General features: G+C 46.3%; 2 protein-coding genes across 14 annotated transcripts in view; one reads left to right on the top strand and one right to left on the bottom strand.

The window, feature by feature from the left end:
• SPTAN1 (spectrin alpha, non-erythrocytic 1) overlaps nt 1-2,957 on the top strand; it is a 46,119-nt gene extending 43,162 nt beyond the window's left edge. For all 13 annotated transcript variants that reach the window (XM_014256262.2, XM_088065629.1, XM_014256268.1 and 10 more), the window contains 5 exons: nt 349-545; nt 928-981; nt 1,372-1,518; nt 1,809-1,956; nt 2,634-2,957. In XM_014256262.2, coding sequence (XP_014111737.1) covers nt 349-545; nt 928-981; nt 1,372-1,518; nt 1,809-1,956; nt 2,634-2,759 — 672 coding nt within the window. In that variant the 3' untranslated portion in view covers nt 2,760-2,957. The remainder of the gene's footprint in view (nt 1-348; nt 546-927; nt 982-1,371; nt 1,519-1,808; nt 1,957-2,633) is intronic.
• On the bottom strand, nt 2,948-10,189 carry DYNC2I2 (dynein 2 intermediate chain 2). Its single transcript, XM_005527238.3, has 9 exons — nt 9,808-10,189; nt 8,884-9,138; nt 8,050-8,159; nt 6,860-7,017; nt 6,319-6,428; nt 5,427-5,594; nt 4,822-5,057; nt 3,942-4,099; nt 2,948-3,359 (listed from the first exon to the last, which is right to left on the bottom strand). The coding sequence occupies exons 1-9, from the start codon at nt 9,883-9,885 to the stop codon at nt 3,121-3,123; spliced, it is 1,512 nt and encodes a 503-aa protein (XP_005527295.1). The 5' UTR covers nt 9,886-10,189; the 3' UTR covers nt 2,948-3,120.
• Between the last annotated feature and the right edge of the window lie 7,313 nt (nt 10,190-17,502).

Here is a 17,502-nt window from a genome sequence, read left to right as displayed (position 1 = left end):
AAACAACACTGATGTAGTTTTCCTTTTTTTTTTCCTTTTTCCTAAAGGGGCTGGGGTAGGGCAGAGAGGATACAGTGTTTTCAGCACATTTCCTAATAAGAGGTTTTTTAGTCTCCAGAAGTGGTTTGCAAACCCTGGTTGATAGTGAGCATGAAGATGAACATTCCTCTGAATCTTATTTCACAAATCCTAGTATATGGACATAAAATTCTAGGAGTAAAAGAGTATAACCCTTCCTCCCCTGCCAGCCTCTGGTTTGGTAGGGTATTTTGTTGTTGTTTTTTGGGTGGTATTGTTTTTGGTTTTTGGTGCTCCATGATTTCTCTCCTCTTTGCTCCCTTTTCACAGCGCAAGCACCAAGAGATCCGAGCTATGAGGAGCCAGCTGAAGAAGATTGAGGACCTTGGAGCAGCCATGGAAGAGGCACTTATCTTGGACAACAAATACACAGAACACAGCACTGTGGGGCTGGCACAGCAGTGGGACCAGCTGGACCAGCTGGGAATGAGGATGCAGCACAACCTGGAACAGCAGATCCAAGCTCGGTACTGCCTGGTCCACGTGTGGTTTGAAGTGTCTGACTGGGGGTGGGGGGAAAGACAGGAGCCACAGCTGCCCACGCCTGCAGCCAGGTCTGTGCTAAGGAGTCTCCTGTGCTCAGACCAATGGATGTAGTGAGCTTGTACATCCCCACCACCTCCCAGTTCCCTTCTGAGAGATGAAGTGAGCAGTTCTGGAGTAGCTCCTGTTGGCCATGAGCAAGGGCAGGATCTTAGTGGAACAGTTTTATTCTGTGGAATAAGTGTGTACAAGCGTTCCCACATGGAATGGTTGTTTGCTCCTTTGTCCTCACTGTGTGGTGCAACTGCTGGGCTCGGAGTAGCACAGCTCAGGAACTGCTCATCAGCTTTGCTGCTTCCCTTTCAGGAACACCACTGGAGTCACTGAGGAGGCCCTGAAGGAGTTCAGCATGATGTTCAAGTGAGTTGCAAGGAACACATGCCAGAGGAAGGCTTGGGAGATATTTCTGGCACATGCATCCTGTTTGTAGGATCCATTCTTGGCTCCTTTGTTGTCTGCCCCACTTTGTGCTGAGCTGCTCCATTATCTGTCAGAGGGCAACAGCCCCCAACTCCTGCTGCTGGCAGTGCCAATTCCAGCTGGGAATACAAATAGGAGTTTTTGGTGGGAGAGGGTTGCTTTTAAAGCAAAGTTAAGAATTTGTGCATATTTTTCATGTATGCTAGATTAAACTATTTATTGATACAAACTCATTTGTCCAGAATAGGGCCTTGATCTAGTTTTCAGCCCACTTTACAGCTTTCAGGACTCAGTAACTGACACACATGGGTTCTGGTTTTATGTTTTTAGGCACTTTGACAAGGACAAATCTGGACGACTTAATCACCAGGAGTTTAAGTCTTGCTTGCGCTCTCTTGGCTATGATCTGCCCATGGTTGAGGAAGGAGAGCCAGACCCTGAGTTTGAGTCTATTCTTGACACTGTAGATCCCAACAGGTATGTGAGTTGGACCTTTCTGTACTGCAAAATACATGGAGGTACTGGCTGGGGAGTTAGCTGGAAGGTCCGTCAAAGGCTGAGAGCTGTGGTTGTTTTTACAATGACTCATGTGAAAGCCTTTGGGGAAGGTAAGACTGATGCTTGTAAAGAAGAAATTCACTTTCAGAAAATGATCTGGTGTGAGTCTCCTGCGTTAAAACTTCCAGTCCTTCCAGAACAGTTCCAGCCCCTCTCTGGAGGGTCTGGAAGTGCTCTGCTCTGGTGCTCACACTGTGTTTTGCTGGCAGGGATGGACATGTCTCACTGCAGGAGTACATGGCCTTCATGATCAGCCGGGAAACAGAGAATGTGAAATCCAGTGAGGAGATCGAGAGCGCTTTCCGTGCCCTCAGCTCCGAGGGGAAGCCCTACGTGACCAAGGAGGAGCTCTACCAGGTAAGTGCTGGTTGTCAACCCCCAGGGAGGAACACACAAAACTTTTGTTCATAGATAAAGCCCAGCACTAATGGCTTAGAGGGTCATGTCACTGGGCCTGAGTCAGTTCTGACCCTGCCAGGAAATCCCCTGCAGTAAACACAGAAATTGCCGTGACAATCCTGCGCAGTTGCTTTCTTGGCTCTACAGAGGAAGAGGAAAAGCTTTACATACCAATGAACTGCTCAGGTTGAATAAAACAAGAGCTACTCAAAGGCCTGGAAGGGAGGACACTGTCCTCAGAACTTCCAATTTTTGGGAAACTAGATGGAGGATGTTTCTCCAGACAGCAATTCAAAGGAAAAGCTTGAGCCTAAGTTTAGACAGTATGAACATCTCCTCCCTCTCACTGCCCTGCCAAGACAGCAAGTTTTTCCTGTCTGAATACCACCAGCTGGCAGGAAAATAAAGAGTTTGTAGTGCTTCCTTGTCCCAGTTACCTGTTCTGTCTTCTATTCAGTGGGAAGACTCCGGTCAGGCCTTCCAACCCTTAACCAAGGAGTGCCAACAGCCAGAGCATTTCCATGCTGGGCGTAGTTGTGCTGCTCTGGTTTCTGCCCCGGGGAATGGGAGAGCTGCCTGTCAATGCCCCCTGGCAGCCCCAGAGCCCTCTCACCCCCAAGCTGTGTCTCTTTCAGAACCTGACCCGGGAACAGGCCGATTATTGCATCTCTCACATGAAACCCTACATGGATGGCAAGGGAAGGGAACTGCCTTCTGCCTACGACTACATAGAATTTACACGTTCACTCTTTGTGAATTGATCTGGAACACTAGTACCAAAAGATGCAAAGGACATGCTCACGTTTGCTGACTGTAGCTCTGCATGTGTCTCTCTCTCTTTGTGCTCTACAATAATCAATGTTACTTTATGATGTAACCTTAAAGTGCTTAGCTTAAAACTCTTAGGGAAAAGAAACATGTTGCAGTGTGCTTCAATAAAAGTTACTGGTCGAACCACATCATCTTGTGTTTAATGGTTAAATGCAAATTTAACTGTTAGGAGGAGGCAACTCCAGCTGTTGGTTACCTGTATTTTCCAGGCCAACACTGGAACAGGTGAGTGGGGAACTGTTCCTGGAGTCAGGGCAGTTAAAAGCTTCACACAGCTGTTGTGCTGCTTCCTCAGTCCATGAGCTCACTTGCCAGCTGCTCCAGGTGACTTGTTTCCCTTGGTCCCTGCTCGGTGAAGTCAGAGCTCAGCTGCCAGACTTTGACTGTCCCAGAAGCATCCCCTGCTGCCAGGAGCTGTGTGTGCTTGGTGTTGAATTCCAGACAATACACAGGGCAGTCATTCATGGACTGCTTCAGGGACACTGTGGGCTTCTGCATGCTCCTCGCTAGGTCAAACAGGTGCACCTCTCCTGCAGACACAGACACTCATTGCAGCTTCATGGCAACAGACATCCTATCTAACAGCAGGCGAGTATCTGCTTTGTCTGGCACTGAGAGTTATTTTTAACCTGTTTCCCCTGCTGATGGGTGTCTAGGCTGTGACAGACAGCTGACATTACTGCAGGCAGCATGGATTTGTTCTGCTGTCAGAAACCTGAAACTAGCTTGCCAAATTCTGTGAAATCTCCATTCTTTAACTCAAAACTGTTTGGGCAATTTTCTAAGGAAAAAGTTTTCAGTTTGAACCATTAGTTCTGGAAGTAGATGTCAAAAACAAGCTGGAAATAGATTTCGCCACAGTGATCTTGCTGTGCTGTATTCCTGTGAATGACTGTGGCAACAGATTTAAAAGTACCATCAGAAGTGAGAAATAACTTTGCTGGTTCACCTTGCTAAAGTTAGAAATTACTTCTTTGTATAATTACACAGTACAAACAATGGCCACTGCTCTGTGCTTGTGGAATCTGCTAATCAGTACAATCGACTTGACTAATTAATACCCAGCACACTCTTAATTTTATGCTTAAGAGGAGACACCTGCAGTTACTTGCCTTCCCCAGATGCAGCTGCAAAGACCAGTGGTCGAACTGGAGACCAGCATACACAGAACAGGTATTTCTTTGATAACTGTAGAGCAAAGAGGGGCTGTGTCTGCAACATGGAGTGCAAGTGAATTTGTCCATCGGTCCCACAGCTCAGAAAGAGGTTCCTGGGGGAGGGAGGAAGCAAGAAACAGCTCTTATTGTTTTACTGCTAACGATAAAGAACAAAAATCAGTCAAGGAGCATGACCTCGGACAATATTCCTGCTTTGTAAAGGTCTGTGTTTCCTAAAGCAGCAATTGCCAGGCTCTGCTGTGGGCTGTAGAGATGCAGCTTTGTTACTGCCCTCAATTAAGCTTAATGAGGGCTTGTATTGACCACTGATGGGTTGTGGGCCAGGGCTGCCTGAGAACTGCTGATCTAGAGCTGAGCATTGTTCGAGCTGGGCTTGTCTCATGCAAATTAAATGCAAACCTGGGCTGTCAGCATGTTTCACAGAAGCAGGGCTTGGGGCCTCCACGGATGGTGGGTGAATTGCTGGCAGAGATGGGAGCTTCTCATTTAAATTATGGCAGCTACTGATGTCAGAAAAATCTTCAGTAAGATATTTAGTGATCTGCCTAAGTGAAGGGCTTTCTCAGCTCCTTGGCTTTAAACTGAGTTTTAATTGAAACAGCTAGGATTATCTAAAGAATGGTGCTTCTGTGCCCACATGCCTCATAGTCCAGTAGGCACCTTCACCAGAGCCAGTGCACGTTGTTTCTCCTACAACGGGACATTCCTAATGCCAGTTGGCCCTTTTTCTGGAACTTGTACACAATCCCAGGGGCTATTTGAAAAATCTGGTTTTAGAGCCTGGCAGTGATAGCGTCCCACATGCAGCACTTGCCTGTGGAAGGGTGAGCAGCTCACGGAGTACACGGGCCCAGCATGCGGGGAGAAGGCGAGTTCTGCCGGTGCCCTGAGGGGAACGGAGCCAGCTGGCTGCGGGAGAGCCGCTGGAGTCTGGGCCATGGTGGAGCACCTCAGGGAATACCCACCTTCCACACCCACAATGAACACACCGGGATCCAAGTGTGAGAAGGACAGCGAGGTCACCCCCACGGCTGCCTCTCCCCAGGCCACCTGGGGAAAGAGAGACAGAGCTGGTGTGAGCTGGGGCTCCAGAGAGAGGCACAGGCAGACAGAGCCTGCTGGGGACCCAGCGGGCTGTTCACAGCACAGCTTGTGACAGCTCTGTGTATGTGGCACTGAATCCTTCCTACAACGGGGTTCACATGAATTAACATTACAAGTTCTCCATCCCAGCAACTTCTCTTTAGAGCAATGCAAAACCTCAGCTGTTGTCAGTCTTCCAAGAATGATTTCCATGTGGCAAAGGAGCTGTGGCTCAAGGGTGTGTGTGTTCAGAAGGGGCTTTTCCTGGCCCTTCTTGGAGCTCCAAAGTTCAGAGTGTTTTTGTGGAAAGGGCACTCTCTGAGCTGCTGAACTCACCTTCTTTAGTCGAGTGCTGCGAGGGATCTGCTGAGCCACGATGGCAAATCCTTCAGCCAAGGCCAGCCACCCATCCCGCTCCTCCCTCCACACGAGGATCTTCCCATCTGTCGCCACACTCAACAGCCGGGCGTGGTTTCTGTGCTTGGTGTCAGGTAACCAGTTAACCTGTTCCAAATGCCAGGAGCTCAGGACAACGGGGACTGTCACAACGACCCAGCCCATGCAGCCTGGAGCGACTGGATCTACCCAGACACAGGAGCAGAGCCAGGCACCAGCCTGATACCAAACAAGCTTCTGCTGGGAGCTGGTACAGACACAGATGCAACAAGAGAAACACATCCAGTGTTTTAGGGCTGCATCTCCATTGCAGTTTTTATGGTTCACCTGCTCTCAATTTTGGGATGGGTATTTATGGCACTTTCACCCAACTCCAAACAATAGCATTTTCCTGAGGAGCATATGAGAAAAATACACAGAATGTCCAGAGTCACAAGGCCCCAGAAGGGCAAAATCGTTAGGAAGCCAGGCTGCATGACATGCTCATAAAAGCCCTTAAAGCATGTGGCTTTAAGCTTCCAAGGATCAGTTTCCCATTTGTGTTTTTAAACCACTCCAAGTATCATTGGCTGCATCTCCCATAATAAATGATTACAGTTTGGGAATAGGTCTGCTCTTCATTTATCCTGGACAGTGAGAAGTCATTTTTTACAGGCTAAGTGCCTGTTCAGGAGCTAGATTTGGGGGGAAATAGCCAACCAAAAAAGAATATTAACTGCTGACATGTCTGTGAACTGCCTAGCTGTGTGTGGATGGGGACCAAAGGGATGACACAGAGCAGTGGCAACTCTCACCTGCCCCAGCCCTGCTTGCTGTCAATGTTCTCTGTTACCTGATAGACTGGGTCAGTGTGGGTGTCCTCTGTCATCCCTGTCCTCCAAATCACAGGGTCTTCTGTCCTGCTGGTGTCCCACACTACCAGCTCCCCACTGAATAGGCCACCTGAAAAGACAAATATAAAACATCTAAGGTCTGACAGCTCAGAACAAATGCACAAATGGAGCAATGGTGGAAACAGACCCACCAGCTTCAAAGGCTGGGCAGTTCTGTGCAGGACACAGCCAGTTCTGGTGTAAGAGAATATTGCTCTGCTGAAATAAGTTTATTCCCTTGCAGCCAGGGCTGGATTTCCTTCTGTCACTTCTGAAAAGGGGATATAAAGGCAGGTGTCACTAAAGAGGCAGCAAGAGTCCCAGTTCAGATGCAACAGTGCACTTATTTGTGTTGGTGGGTGTTAGTTTGTCGGTTTAAGGAGCTGCAACACTGTTCCTTTACAGGAAATCTGAGGCTGAACTCAGAGAGAGAAACCAAAGGATCCAGGCTGCAGGAAAAAAGGGTATGTTTCAAGTATATCTGAGGTAAGAACAACACACCAGCTATCAGTGATGGCTGGGAGGGATGGAAAGCCAGGCACATGACAGAACTGGGAACATCCACCACCAGGTCAGGGTGCTGTGAATTCAACCCTCTTCTGTCCAGATTCCAGGTGCAAACATAGGATTTTTCTGTGCTCCAGTCCCCATCATCCAACCTGAAAAACAAAAAGCTACATCTTGCTTTGTGTGTTCCAGAGGATTCCAATCCAGCAGAGCTCTGAGATTCCCCACTGGTCACCTCAAAGTGCTGCTTTGTGTCCTACCATGAAGGATTCATGAGGGGATGGAACTTCTCTGTGGGCTGGTTTATACAAGATGTGACAGGGCACATGTCTGTGCTTACAACAAAGTGGCAGCCAGTAAATTTTGGGTACAATTTCCCTATTCCAAAACCTACTCACCATTCAAATAATGGGACCAATCAAAAGGGTGCATATGGAAAGTTTATGGGAGGAATTCTGCTGAGGGTACCCACAGACACAGAAACCACATCCTCATCTGCAAACAGTTGTAGACTGGGAGAGCAGAAGGAGCAACTAACATACAGGTTTGCCCTGTTTTACTCTTCCCTATACACTCTCTCGCAGACACCCTTTTTGCTGGGGCTTTTAATCTAAGGAAAGGGGAGCATTAAAAAAAAAATAGGGCAGCAGTAGGGCCAAGAAAGAGGGGGCTGCTAATGACATTAATGGATTAGATAAATGATTTGTGAAACCCTTATTTCAGAAATCCTTAAACATGTGTTGTTACATGTCCATGGCACCAGGCACATGTGTGAACAGGTGCCAGGTTCATCCAGGGTGCTCAGAGACCACATTAAACATCATGATCTCAGTGAAGATAAAGTGCATTCTCCCAAATCTCACTTACAGATATTTGCAAGTGCATCTGCTCTTTACATTTTTCAGAAACAGAATCTACCTAGAAACAAATCAGTAAGATCATGTATCCATTTTCAGGGTGGGCAGAAGGTAAAAGAAATAAAAGATGTAATTCCGTACTTGGCTGAGATTTTGTTACTTTGAAGATTAATTATTCAAATTGCATAAGGAGTGGATATAGACATAAATATAGATATAGATATGTCAGCCTATTACTGCAGAGAAAGTAAACATATGTAGACCTCAGGCCAGCCTGAGACATCACATCAGCCTCAGCTGCACTCCCAAATCCATCTGGATACTCACCGGCCATAGGAACATGCAATGACAGATCCCGTGGCATTCCATGAAACACTGGTGACCTGCAGGTTTTGATCCTGAGCCTCTGGGTATGACAATGTATGCAAACACAACACCTGGAAGAGGTCAAATCCAAGCACTGAGACGACAATCTCTGAACAGAGAGAAATGAGGTTTGTGCCCACCCCTGATGTGATTGTGTGGTTACAGTGTGAGTTTTCCTCAGTTCAAGAATTTATGTGAAAAGGTTGTTGAATCCCTGTTGGGAAACAAACCCACAACGCAACAGTCACTCAAACACAACCTCTCAGAGAGTGCACAGCTCTGGAAGGCTGTGCCTAAGAATTTATAGCGCCTGCCAGGTGTGAGTTTGGCACTTGCTGAGCTCCACAAGTAACAGTTTGAAAATGCCAGTCCCAACATGTACTGTCTGATACAAATTGCTTCCATTCCTGAGCACCATGCACTAAATAAACATAATATAAGCAGGCAGAGCTGCCAACTCACTGACTGCAACTGTTCCTAGATTCCTGCTAGGCTGGAGTGCTCTGAAGAGGCTGAAGAAAAGCCTACACCAACTGCAGGCTTCCTCGTCTCGCTGCTGCTACAGCTCAGTTACCAGCAGGAAGAGCAGTTTTACCAAGCAAGCAGAAAGCTGAAAAAAAGCCCCAAGGCAACCCAACTGGTAATGTTTAATTATTAGAATTATTATTGGAATTATTTATTATTAGAATATTATATTATTGGCAAGAACAATCACAGCAATAAGGACTAGAACTAACAACTTAGAGTAACTGTAACCAACTCTGCTTGGACAATGACCTGAAGCCTATCACTTACTGTTTCATCCTGATCTGTCCAGTTCACTTCAAAGCCATCAAAGGCATGACTTTTCCAGTTTTTATTTAGCTCTTTGATAACAGTGTCCTCCACTCTCTGAAGGAATGACAGAAGCCTGGTGTAATCTACTTGGACTTCTTGCTGGAAGTCTTGGAAAGCATCTTTGCTCTGTTCTGTCTGCACCGCAGCATCTCGGGCTGTATGAGATTGTGCTGCAGCTTCTGCTGTTGAAATTTTCCCAGTCTGGCAAGTTTTCTATTAAAAGAAGACAGGCAGTCTATAATCCAAGCAGAAAAACAAGTGTTGCACAACGCATTCAAAGCACTTTCCCCTTCCTGCCGTCTCACGGAGACATTCCAGCTCCTCTGCACAGCTCTGGGTCATGGTTAAACACAGGGTACCTCCGTACCTGCCCAGCTCTTGGTGATGCGTTTGTGACCTTCCCAAAATCTGACCGGAGACAGAGATGCCCGAATGCCAGTCAGATTCATGCAGTGCTCTAAAGCACGGAATGGGAAGGACGGGAGAAGGCAAGAAGGTAGCGAGCTCCAGAGTAACGCAGAGCGAGCAGCACACACGGTGACAGCGCAGCATTAGCAGCTCTCAAACTGCGGGGCGGCAGCCGCTCGGGCGGTTCTTTGCCAATTCGCACACAGGGGCTCAATCAGCAAAAGGCTGACGGGACAGAGCCGGGACAGACACAGGCCCGGCCGCCCCGGCCCCCGCACTGTGCCAACAGCGACCTGAGCTGGAGCTCTCGGGCCCGGCCCCGCCGGAGCCGCGGGGGTGTCACGGACGAACAGGATGGGGACAAGTCGGGGCACGATCCCAGAAGGTCCGGGGAAGGCGCAGGCCTGACAGCCGCCCACTGCCCGGCCCGCTGGTACAAGAGCGCGGAGCGGGGCGGCCCCGGGGGTCTCTCACCGCCTCGCAGCGCGCGCTCCGGGCGCTCCTCCACAGCGATTGCACGTCGGCACCGGGTGCCGTCCTGTCCGCGAACATGCCGGGGCCGGGGAGGGCCCGGCGGTGCAGGGGGGATCGGGGGTCGCTCCCGGCGGGCACGGCCCGTGGCGCTCCCACGGCCCGCGCCTCCGGTTCTCATGGAAACGGGCGCGCGGTGACGCCACCCGAGCGACGAGCCCGCCGGGCCGCGAGCGGTAAACTGAGGCGGGCGCGGCCATGTTGGGGAAGGGCGTGGAGCGCCGGTGCTGGGCGGGCGGTGGCTCCGTGCGGGAGAAGGGTGCGGTCTATCCCCGCACCTTGGCTGGAGCCATGGGGCCGGCGGAGGCTTCTTCTTCCCCTTCGGGCGCTCCCGCCGTAGCTGCGCTGGGGCCCGGCTGGTCCCGCCGCGCCGCCGGGGGCACGAGTGGCAGCGCGGGCGAAGGGCGCGGGGTTCCAGGAGTTAAGATGGCGGCGGGGAGGGGGCGACAAAGCGGAGTGCGGGGGAGCGGGGGGGCTGGGCCGCCTTGTGAGGGAAGCTCTAGTTGGCTATGACCGTGTGTTTGCCCAGAAATGGGGCCGGCTCAATGTACACCTAGTGCCCGGGGTGTGCTCTGCCTGGCTGCTTTGCTCTCTAGTGGTTTTGAGGGGGGAATTACCGTGCGGCCGGGCTGGCTGCACGCCCGCGGGGCGGCTCTCCGGGAGCCGCCCCGGTACCGGGGTGACAGCCCCTGCACCTGGATAACCTGTGCTGTTCCTGTCCGCAGGGACACTGAATGTAGCTTCTGTAAGTGATTATTCCTAACAGGTATGACTCTGCTTGGAGATTTTTTCTAACTAACTCAGTGGAACAACTTGATGATGAATGCACAGGCTAAATTTAGTGCTGGCAGAAGCAGGCACAGATGCACCAACTTCAGTGGAGTTATTCCGGCTGTTGCTGGGAAGGAGTCTGGCCTGTTTGTAGACGTCAAGCTTGCAGGATAGAGTAGGAGCTCAGCAGAGTGGTCGTAGTGCTTTCACCTCTTGAGCACTTGCAAGTTCATTTGTATCACAGCTGAGTGCAATGGTTCTTCTGAGGAATTTAAAGTACTACACAATTAATAGTGAAGTAAGAATCCCTAAATGCCTGGTAAAGAACTCATATAGCCGTTTTACAGACAGTGAAACTGGAGCAGAAAGAGGTTCAGTGGCACCTCCCTCAAAAGCAAAAAGTCTCAATGGAACTAAATCCTCTGGAATTTCAAATCCTGGCTGGGTACCTGCTGTGATTTCTCCCCTGGCTGGTGTGGCCCATCACAATACCTCATAGAGGAGCCAAGAACATAAAAACATAAACACTCTTGAGCTGGACTGATGGCCCTTTTAGCCCTGTCATCTCTCTCTGATTAGCACAGGAGTTAATCTGAATTTCTGAAGTTCAAGCTTGGCATCTCCAGCAGCAGCTGGAGCACAAGCAGTGGCAGTCAGAGACTGCCTGGATGTAACTGAGCAATTTCCCAGTCCACTTCTCCTGCAGGCAAGCTCCTTGCTCTGGGCCAGTGCATGGGGCAGCTTTTCATGTGTTGAAAAACTGATACTAAATATTTGAACCCAATAGCACAGTGGTTTTCTTAAGAGGGTCTTAATATTTAAGATTCATCCTCTATAAATAGATCATCTTCAGTCATCATTAAATTATCTTTAATTGGTATGATTACAACTGCCAAGGCATATTACTCTTTAGTAGAGGAGTAAATATAATGAGTGTGAATTAATATACAGGCTGCATCATCATAAAAATGCTAAGCACAAACTGCAATTTAAAAACTTTTTGTCAGGGGGGACTTAAGAAGAAATGTTTGTGGGTTTTTGAGATGGCAAAGAGATAAGAAAACTGGAATTTAAGTATGTGAAACAGACTGAAATAAATCAATTTTTTTTAGCCAGTAGTATGCAAAGTTGCTGCAAATGTTGAACATGTTCCCTGTATTGTGGTGCATGTCTGGGCTTTTTCTTCCCTGAGGATGAGAAAGGAGCAAACAGCTCCAGACAAGGACTGTTCTAAGTAACTGCACTTTGATCCTTTATTCCAATTTCTCTGATTTGCTGGGGTTTCAATATATCAAAGGTATTTCAAGAAATCTTACGTTGTTTTTAAGTTTTTTTGGATTTTTTTTTCCTGGCTTGGCAGTATCAGATATATGGATGTTTTTGTCTTCTTATCATCAGAAATAAGACAAAATCGGCGATGAGTGGGGGAGGGCTGTTATTTGCCTGAGGCTACCCAGTCACTCTAAAGTGGCTGCTTTTACAGGGCTCATCTGTGCTTTTGCCTCCCTGTTTCAGGAGACAAAGTGTAGGAAGTTTTCACTTTCACATAATGGAGTAAATCAGCATCAGAAAACAAGAGAAGATTGAGGTGAAGAGAAAACAAAAACAAAAGCGAAGGGAAAAGCATCAGAAAAAAAGAGTGAGCTGTAACAAGAAGCTGCACGCCAGCGTGTGATCGCTGTGACCTGAGCGAGAGAAATGCTCGGAACTGCATCTCAGTAAAAATCCTCCCACTAGTGGGTGCAGTCGCTGCCCTCGATTTGCGATAAATGCAGCTATTCAGTTCCGTTGAGGCTCCAGAGAGGCGAAACAGCAGATTGTACCCGAAAATGGAGAGACATAACTGAGCCTTCTCCTTTTACACCTTCCCGTCCATTCCTTTCACCCCAAACAGATGCATGTAAAGATGAATAAAACAACATGCACCAATCAATCCGGCCATGAGAAAGAGTTCTTGGGCTTAGTCTGGCAGGGAGTGGCTTGTCAGGGGATCGAAGGTATTGCCTTTGGCGATTGATGACTGTTCAGAGGAACAGAACTTTACAGATGTTCTCGTTTATTCAAAGCAAACCACAGCCAACAAACAAAACTCTTCAACCAACAGCAAGGGTTTGTTTCAAAGAATTGTCACTGCAGAACCTACTTGTTTCTCGAGCTTCTACAACCAGCAAGACCTAATTCTGTTCCCTAATTGTTCCAGTCCTACGTGTGCACTGCTGAACAGCCCGAGGTGACAGATGTGGTCTGGCTGAGGCCTGGGCACTGAACCCTTTATTGCCTTTGCATTAACCAAAGGATGTAATCTGGAGTTTGAAGTGGCTTTATGATGACATTTTGTGCTTGTTATTTGAGTACGGACAATATCTGATCAGTTACTCATATGTTTCTTTTTTGTTAGAAATTAATTATTTTAAAATTCACCAAACCTTGAGGGAAGTGAGGTCCCCACAACTGGCAGTGTTGAGCCCATGCCCATGTACCCCACCAGGTGCTCAATAGCTTGATGAGGGTTCAGGTCCTCGTGTGGACGCTGTGTGTTACCCCAAGCTGTGTGAATCCCCCACCTATTTCTTTTCCATTGCCATCTATAATGGACTCATGCATTTTCTCTAATTTGTGACCTCCTTTTCCCTGTCCCCCCTCTCAAATGTCCCTGCAAATGTTGTGCCCTTTTTGCTTTGAAAACCTATTTTTCTGTCTTAGCAGATGTCAGCTTGCTTCTGAAGTCCTGGTACACCAAAAGACATGATACATTATCAAAATAATCCATCTCCATTAAAATCATTATCTACTATGCTTTGCAGAATTAGTCGGGGGTTTGTTATAAATATGGGTTATATAATATAAATATAATATGTTATAAATATTTGTAAATAAATATGCAGTTTCTTGCCCTGTACAGGTATTGTTCATCCCCTATTCATTCCTTCATGATTAATAATAAGACAAAGATTTTAGTCAAGTGTAACCAGACCAGGAAGGAGCAGGGGGGAAGCTCTGTGGCAGGTGGCAGCAAGTTACCGCCACAGGGGCACAAAGGCACTGCCGGCAGGGTTGGAATGGCAAGCAGAGCTGGCACAGGGCCGAATGCCATGGATTGTCCAAAGAGGCATCTGTGTAAGGCTCAGGATCCTGAATCCTGGCTGCCATGGTGCTCTGAACTCAGTGGCAGCTGGGAGTCTCTGCCTTGGGCAGGGGATTGCTGCTGTCAACAAGGTGACTGGCAGTGTCTCTCTCCTTTTGGTCTCAGCAGCCTCTAGTTCCTGCTGAGTTCGTAGCAGCATCTCATCTCAGAAATAAAACTACAATCTGCTGTGCCACTCCTCAAAGGTACCTGACCCTTTGCAGTGCTGACAGCATGAAAGGAAACAGAGATCCCTTAAATTAATCCCATATTCAGTAACCATGCATGACTAAAAATTAGTTATCTGTTCTGTATATCACTTCATCAACTCATATTGTGTCTGTAGTATCTCAAACGATTGTTGGAATTTTAACTGCTATGTTCAAAGGCAGTGGCTATATTAGAAAGCAATGTGGACAGATATTAATCCTCTAAACAGAACTGGGTCTCCTTAGCAAAAGTGTGGTTTCAAAAAATGACATTCAGAAATAAATTGTTACATTCTACTTGGTACCATCAGATTTGTGCTTGTGTAAAGCAAGCAAGCAGAATTCGCAGGACAGTTCTGGGTTGCTCTTCAGAAATGTCTGTATTTATTTAATTTCAAGCATGCCGCTTTAATTTCTAAAACATTTCTATGAACACTGAATGTTCAATAAATACATCTTAGTTTTACTGGGGTATGGATATAGAATTTAAGAGTGGAGAAAAAAATTATGTTCCTACCATGTTAGCTAATGCAGCAGAAAAGACACATTTGCAAGGACTGTTTTTATTGATATAAATTTTACCTCCATTTAGAGAGTTTGCATATTGCCAGGTTAGCTAGACCAGCAAAAGCACTTACTGTGAAAGCCACTTCTTAAATGGCAAATATCCCATTTGATTTTTTTTCACCCCAAGTATAAGAGAGATTACAAAGAACCCTGGAACGTATTATACAAGCACAGAGAGATAACTTTATAAACTTATGCACTGCAGAAAGATTATCACCTTCTCAAAAGCACATGGAAGATGAAGGGAAGCAGAGTATCTTGTATAGACAAATTGGATATGTCAGTGTGAGTGTTCTAACTGCTCACAGAAAATGCCAAGTGATTTGTAATGATCACTTTCTTTTTATCACCTCCCTTTATCTTGTAGCAGAGTGACAGTCTGGTACTGAGAAATAACAGAATGAAACACACCCATACAGCCCGTTTCTGTAACTTCTTTCTTCAGTATATACGTAGGGCTCCCAACATGAGTACTGATTCCAGTCCAGCTTGAAAAAAAAAAAGAAAGGGAAAACATGACAAAACAAGACTTAAGCAGCATGAATGTGGCTCTCTCTGGAGAAGTGTAAAAGACAATTGCACCAATTACATGCTGGTTTTGGAACTCCATGTAGCCTAAGCCTATTGAAATATATATTTGTGAGCGGGAGTGGAGGGGAACGAGGATGCTCTGGAATGAGGCCTGGAGCTGGAATGCTGTCGTAAAGGCAGCAGTAGGAGGGCGAGCTATAAACTGGCTGCAATCCTCAAATTTAAAAAAAGGTCCGGAAACATTTAAATGCCAAATTATGTGACACCTTTCATTCCTGTTTTTTCTTTTGTTCTTAGTTTTCCATTTAATTGGCTGAAACTTTTCCTATTTATGCCACCAACTGTGTAAGCTGGGCTGACTAAAGGCATTTTTATTTTTCTTTACTCTAGCCTGACAAACTGCTTATGCAACAGCTTACACCTTTAATAACACCAATAAAACTGCATCAGAACTTAAAAACCCTCCAGATTTCTTAGCATCAAGGCCTGAGAGAACTTGCTGCAGTGCTGGCATGTGACAGGAGGCAATTTATAAGGAATTAACTCTGACAGTCACTTTATACAGCTGATTTTCAAAGATCTAGGCACTAAAGATGTGTTAATGAGGGTACTGAGGCTTCATAATTAATTATATTAGCATCTCTTTGTTACTCTCTACAACAGTAGTGGCTGGTTGACATTTCAATGGGAGTCTGGTGGTATTCTTTGTGATTATCATCCAGGAGTACAGTCATACCTTAACTCCCAGAGGGAAACGTTGCATGTAAATGCTGCTGTGAATTGCAGGGGCCTTTGGAGCTCAGTAAAAGACCTTGAAGGAGACCCCGCTGGAAACTGAATGGATGTCAGTAAAATTTCTCTAGTCTGGAGTCTCTCTTCAGATATGGACTCTCCTCCCCCTTCCTCTCCCTCCCCCCTTCCTTCCAGTGAGCTGGTCCTTCTCACAAGGCTTAAGAACAGTAAAATCCAGCCCTTGCTGAATGTCGAGTTCCAGACCCCTAAAGGAAGGAATACTGACCAGAACGAAGCAGTGAACAAAATAAACCTGAAAATAAAGAATATTTTCATAGGCTGGAACTTTCAGTGCAATAAAACCAGAGCTGCCAGAAGGAGTCCCAGAAGTGGTGAGTCAGATAATAGATGTACGGCTGTGGTGGGAGGGAAATGGTCTCTACTTTGTTTTACACCACTTCACCCCCCCTTTACAAAGGCAGATGAAATTATTTTCCAGTCCTACCGCTGCAAAAACAAACATGGAGTTTAAAGGTTATTTCCTTTGTGTGTTTCTGAGAGACATTAGTTTTGACTCCAAAGGGGAAAGGAAGCTGTTTTGTCAATGACCTCAATTTCTACTCTGAAAGTTTTTACAGTATCACCTGAGGTGGCAGAGCTGCTCTTTTGTTTACTGATACATTCCACTTGTTTGTGTTAATTTTAAAAAACTTACAAAAACAAACTGCTGTTTTTTCACACCAGTTGTATTTAGAACCTTGTAATGGTTGGGCTCAGTTAAGGGCACTGTTTGACAAACACCTCTGCTAAGTGAAACTCGTGCAATGTGTTCTTCACTCTTTCATTCCTGTCTTCATGGGACTCTCTTACATTGTTCCTGCATCTGCACCAGGGAACCAGATCAGAGTACTAGCCTGAGTTTAAAAAAAAGGGGTTGTGTGGACTATTTCTAATTGAAATCAGATTCAGATTCAATTTAACACACACACACACACAAAAATCACTGGCACAATGCAGGAACAGTGTAAAGGGGAAGAGGGGAGGAATGCGTGGTGGGGAATGCGTAAATAGGAACTTTTACCAAAAAACAGTTTGTCAAACTATGTCCTGAAAGACTTCACATTCTTCCAAACCAGAGCCACTCTTTGTTGTTTGTGCAGGTAGAAACTCGAATGCAGGGATTACAGTTGCAGGATTCTCTCTATTGTAATACCAAAAAAATAATAACTGTTCCTACAGACTGACACAATTAACCAAATTCCACTCACAGATCATTGTTGGCAACTTGTGCAGCATTTTATGTAGCTGAAGTTGGAGACCAGTTCTATTCCTGAGTTCCATCTCTGGCTCTAATGAGCAATAACTCTGAATAACTCTGGCATTCAGTTGACCTACCAGTAAAAGAATTACTTTCCTCACAGAGCATTTTACATTTAACCATATTTTTAAAATGAGCTTTGACATTCTCAGATGAAAAGAATAATGTGCACAATGTATTATTATAGCAAAAACTGTGTATGACAGATTCCTACATGTTTTCCTGTCTTTTGTCTCACCTTTCCTGTCACCATACTCCTACACAGGACTCAATACACACTGTAAATTTTTGAGTAATGCCAACTTCAGACTAATGAATTGTAATTAATGTACCCATTCTTTGCTGAGCAATGTTGTGTATGTTTATTTTTATCTGATACTTTTTGG

Source organism: Pseudopodoces humilis, chromosome 22 (assembly GCF_049639895.1).
Source record: "Pseudopodoces humilis isolate 2021_Gansu_Grassland_sample_001 chromosome 22, ASM4963989v1, whole genome shotgun sequence".
Taxonomy (NCBI): domain Eukaryota; kingdom Metazoa; phylum Chordata; class Aves; order Passeriformes; family Paridae; genus Pseudopodoces; species Pseudopodoces humilis.
This window is presented reverse-complemented; position numbering and strand designations above follow the sequence as displayed.

What these genes read in the sequence shown, in the direction of transcription:
- DYNC2I2 (XM_005527238.3), bottom strand. Translation starts at nt 9,885, where the DNA reads ATGTTCGCGGACAGGACGGCACCCGGTGCCGACGTGCAATCGCTGTGG. An exon ending in GGACAGATCAGGATGAAACA is followed by an intron (nt 8,160 to 8,883) that starts GTAAGTGATAGG and finishes GACCTCTTCCAG; the next exon opens with GTGTTGTGTTTGCATACATT. An exon ending in GCAGCACTCGACTAAAGAAG is followed by an intron (nt 5,058 to 5,426) that starts GTGAGTTCAGCA and finishes CTCTTTCCCCAG; the next exon opens with GTGGCCTGGGGAGAGGCAGC.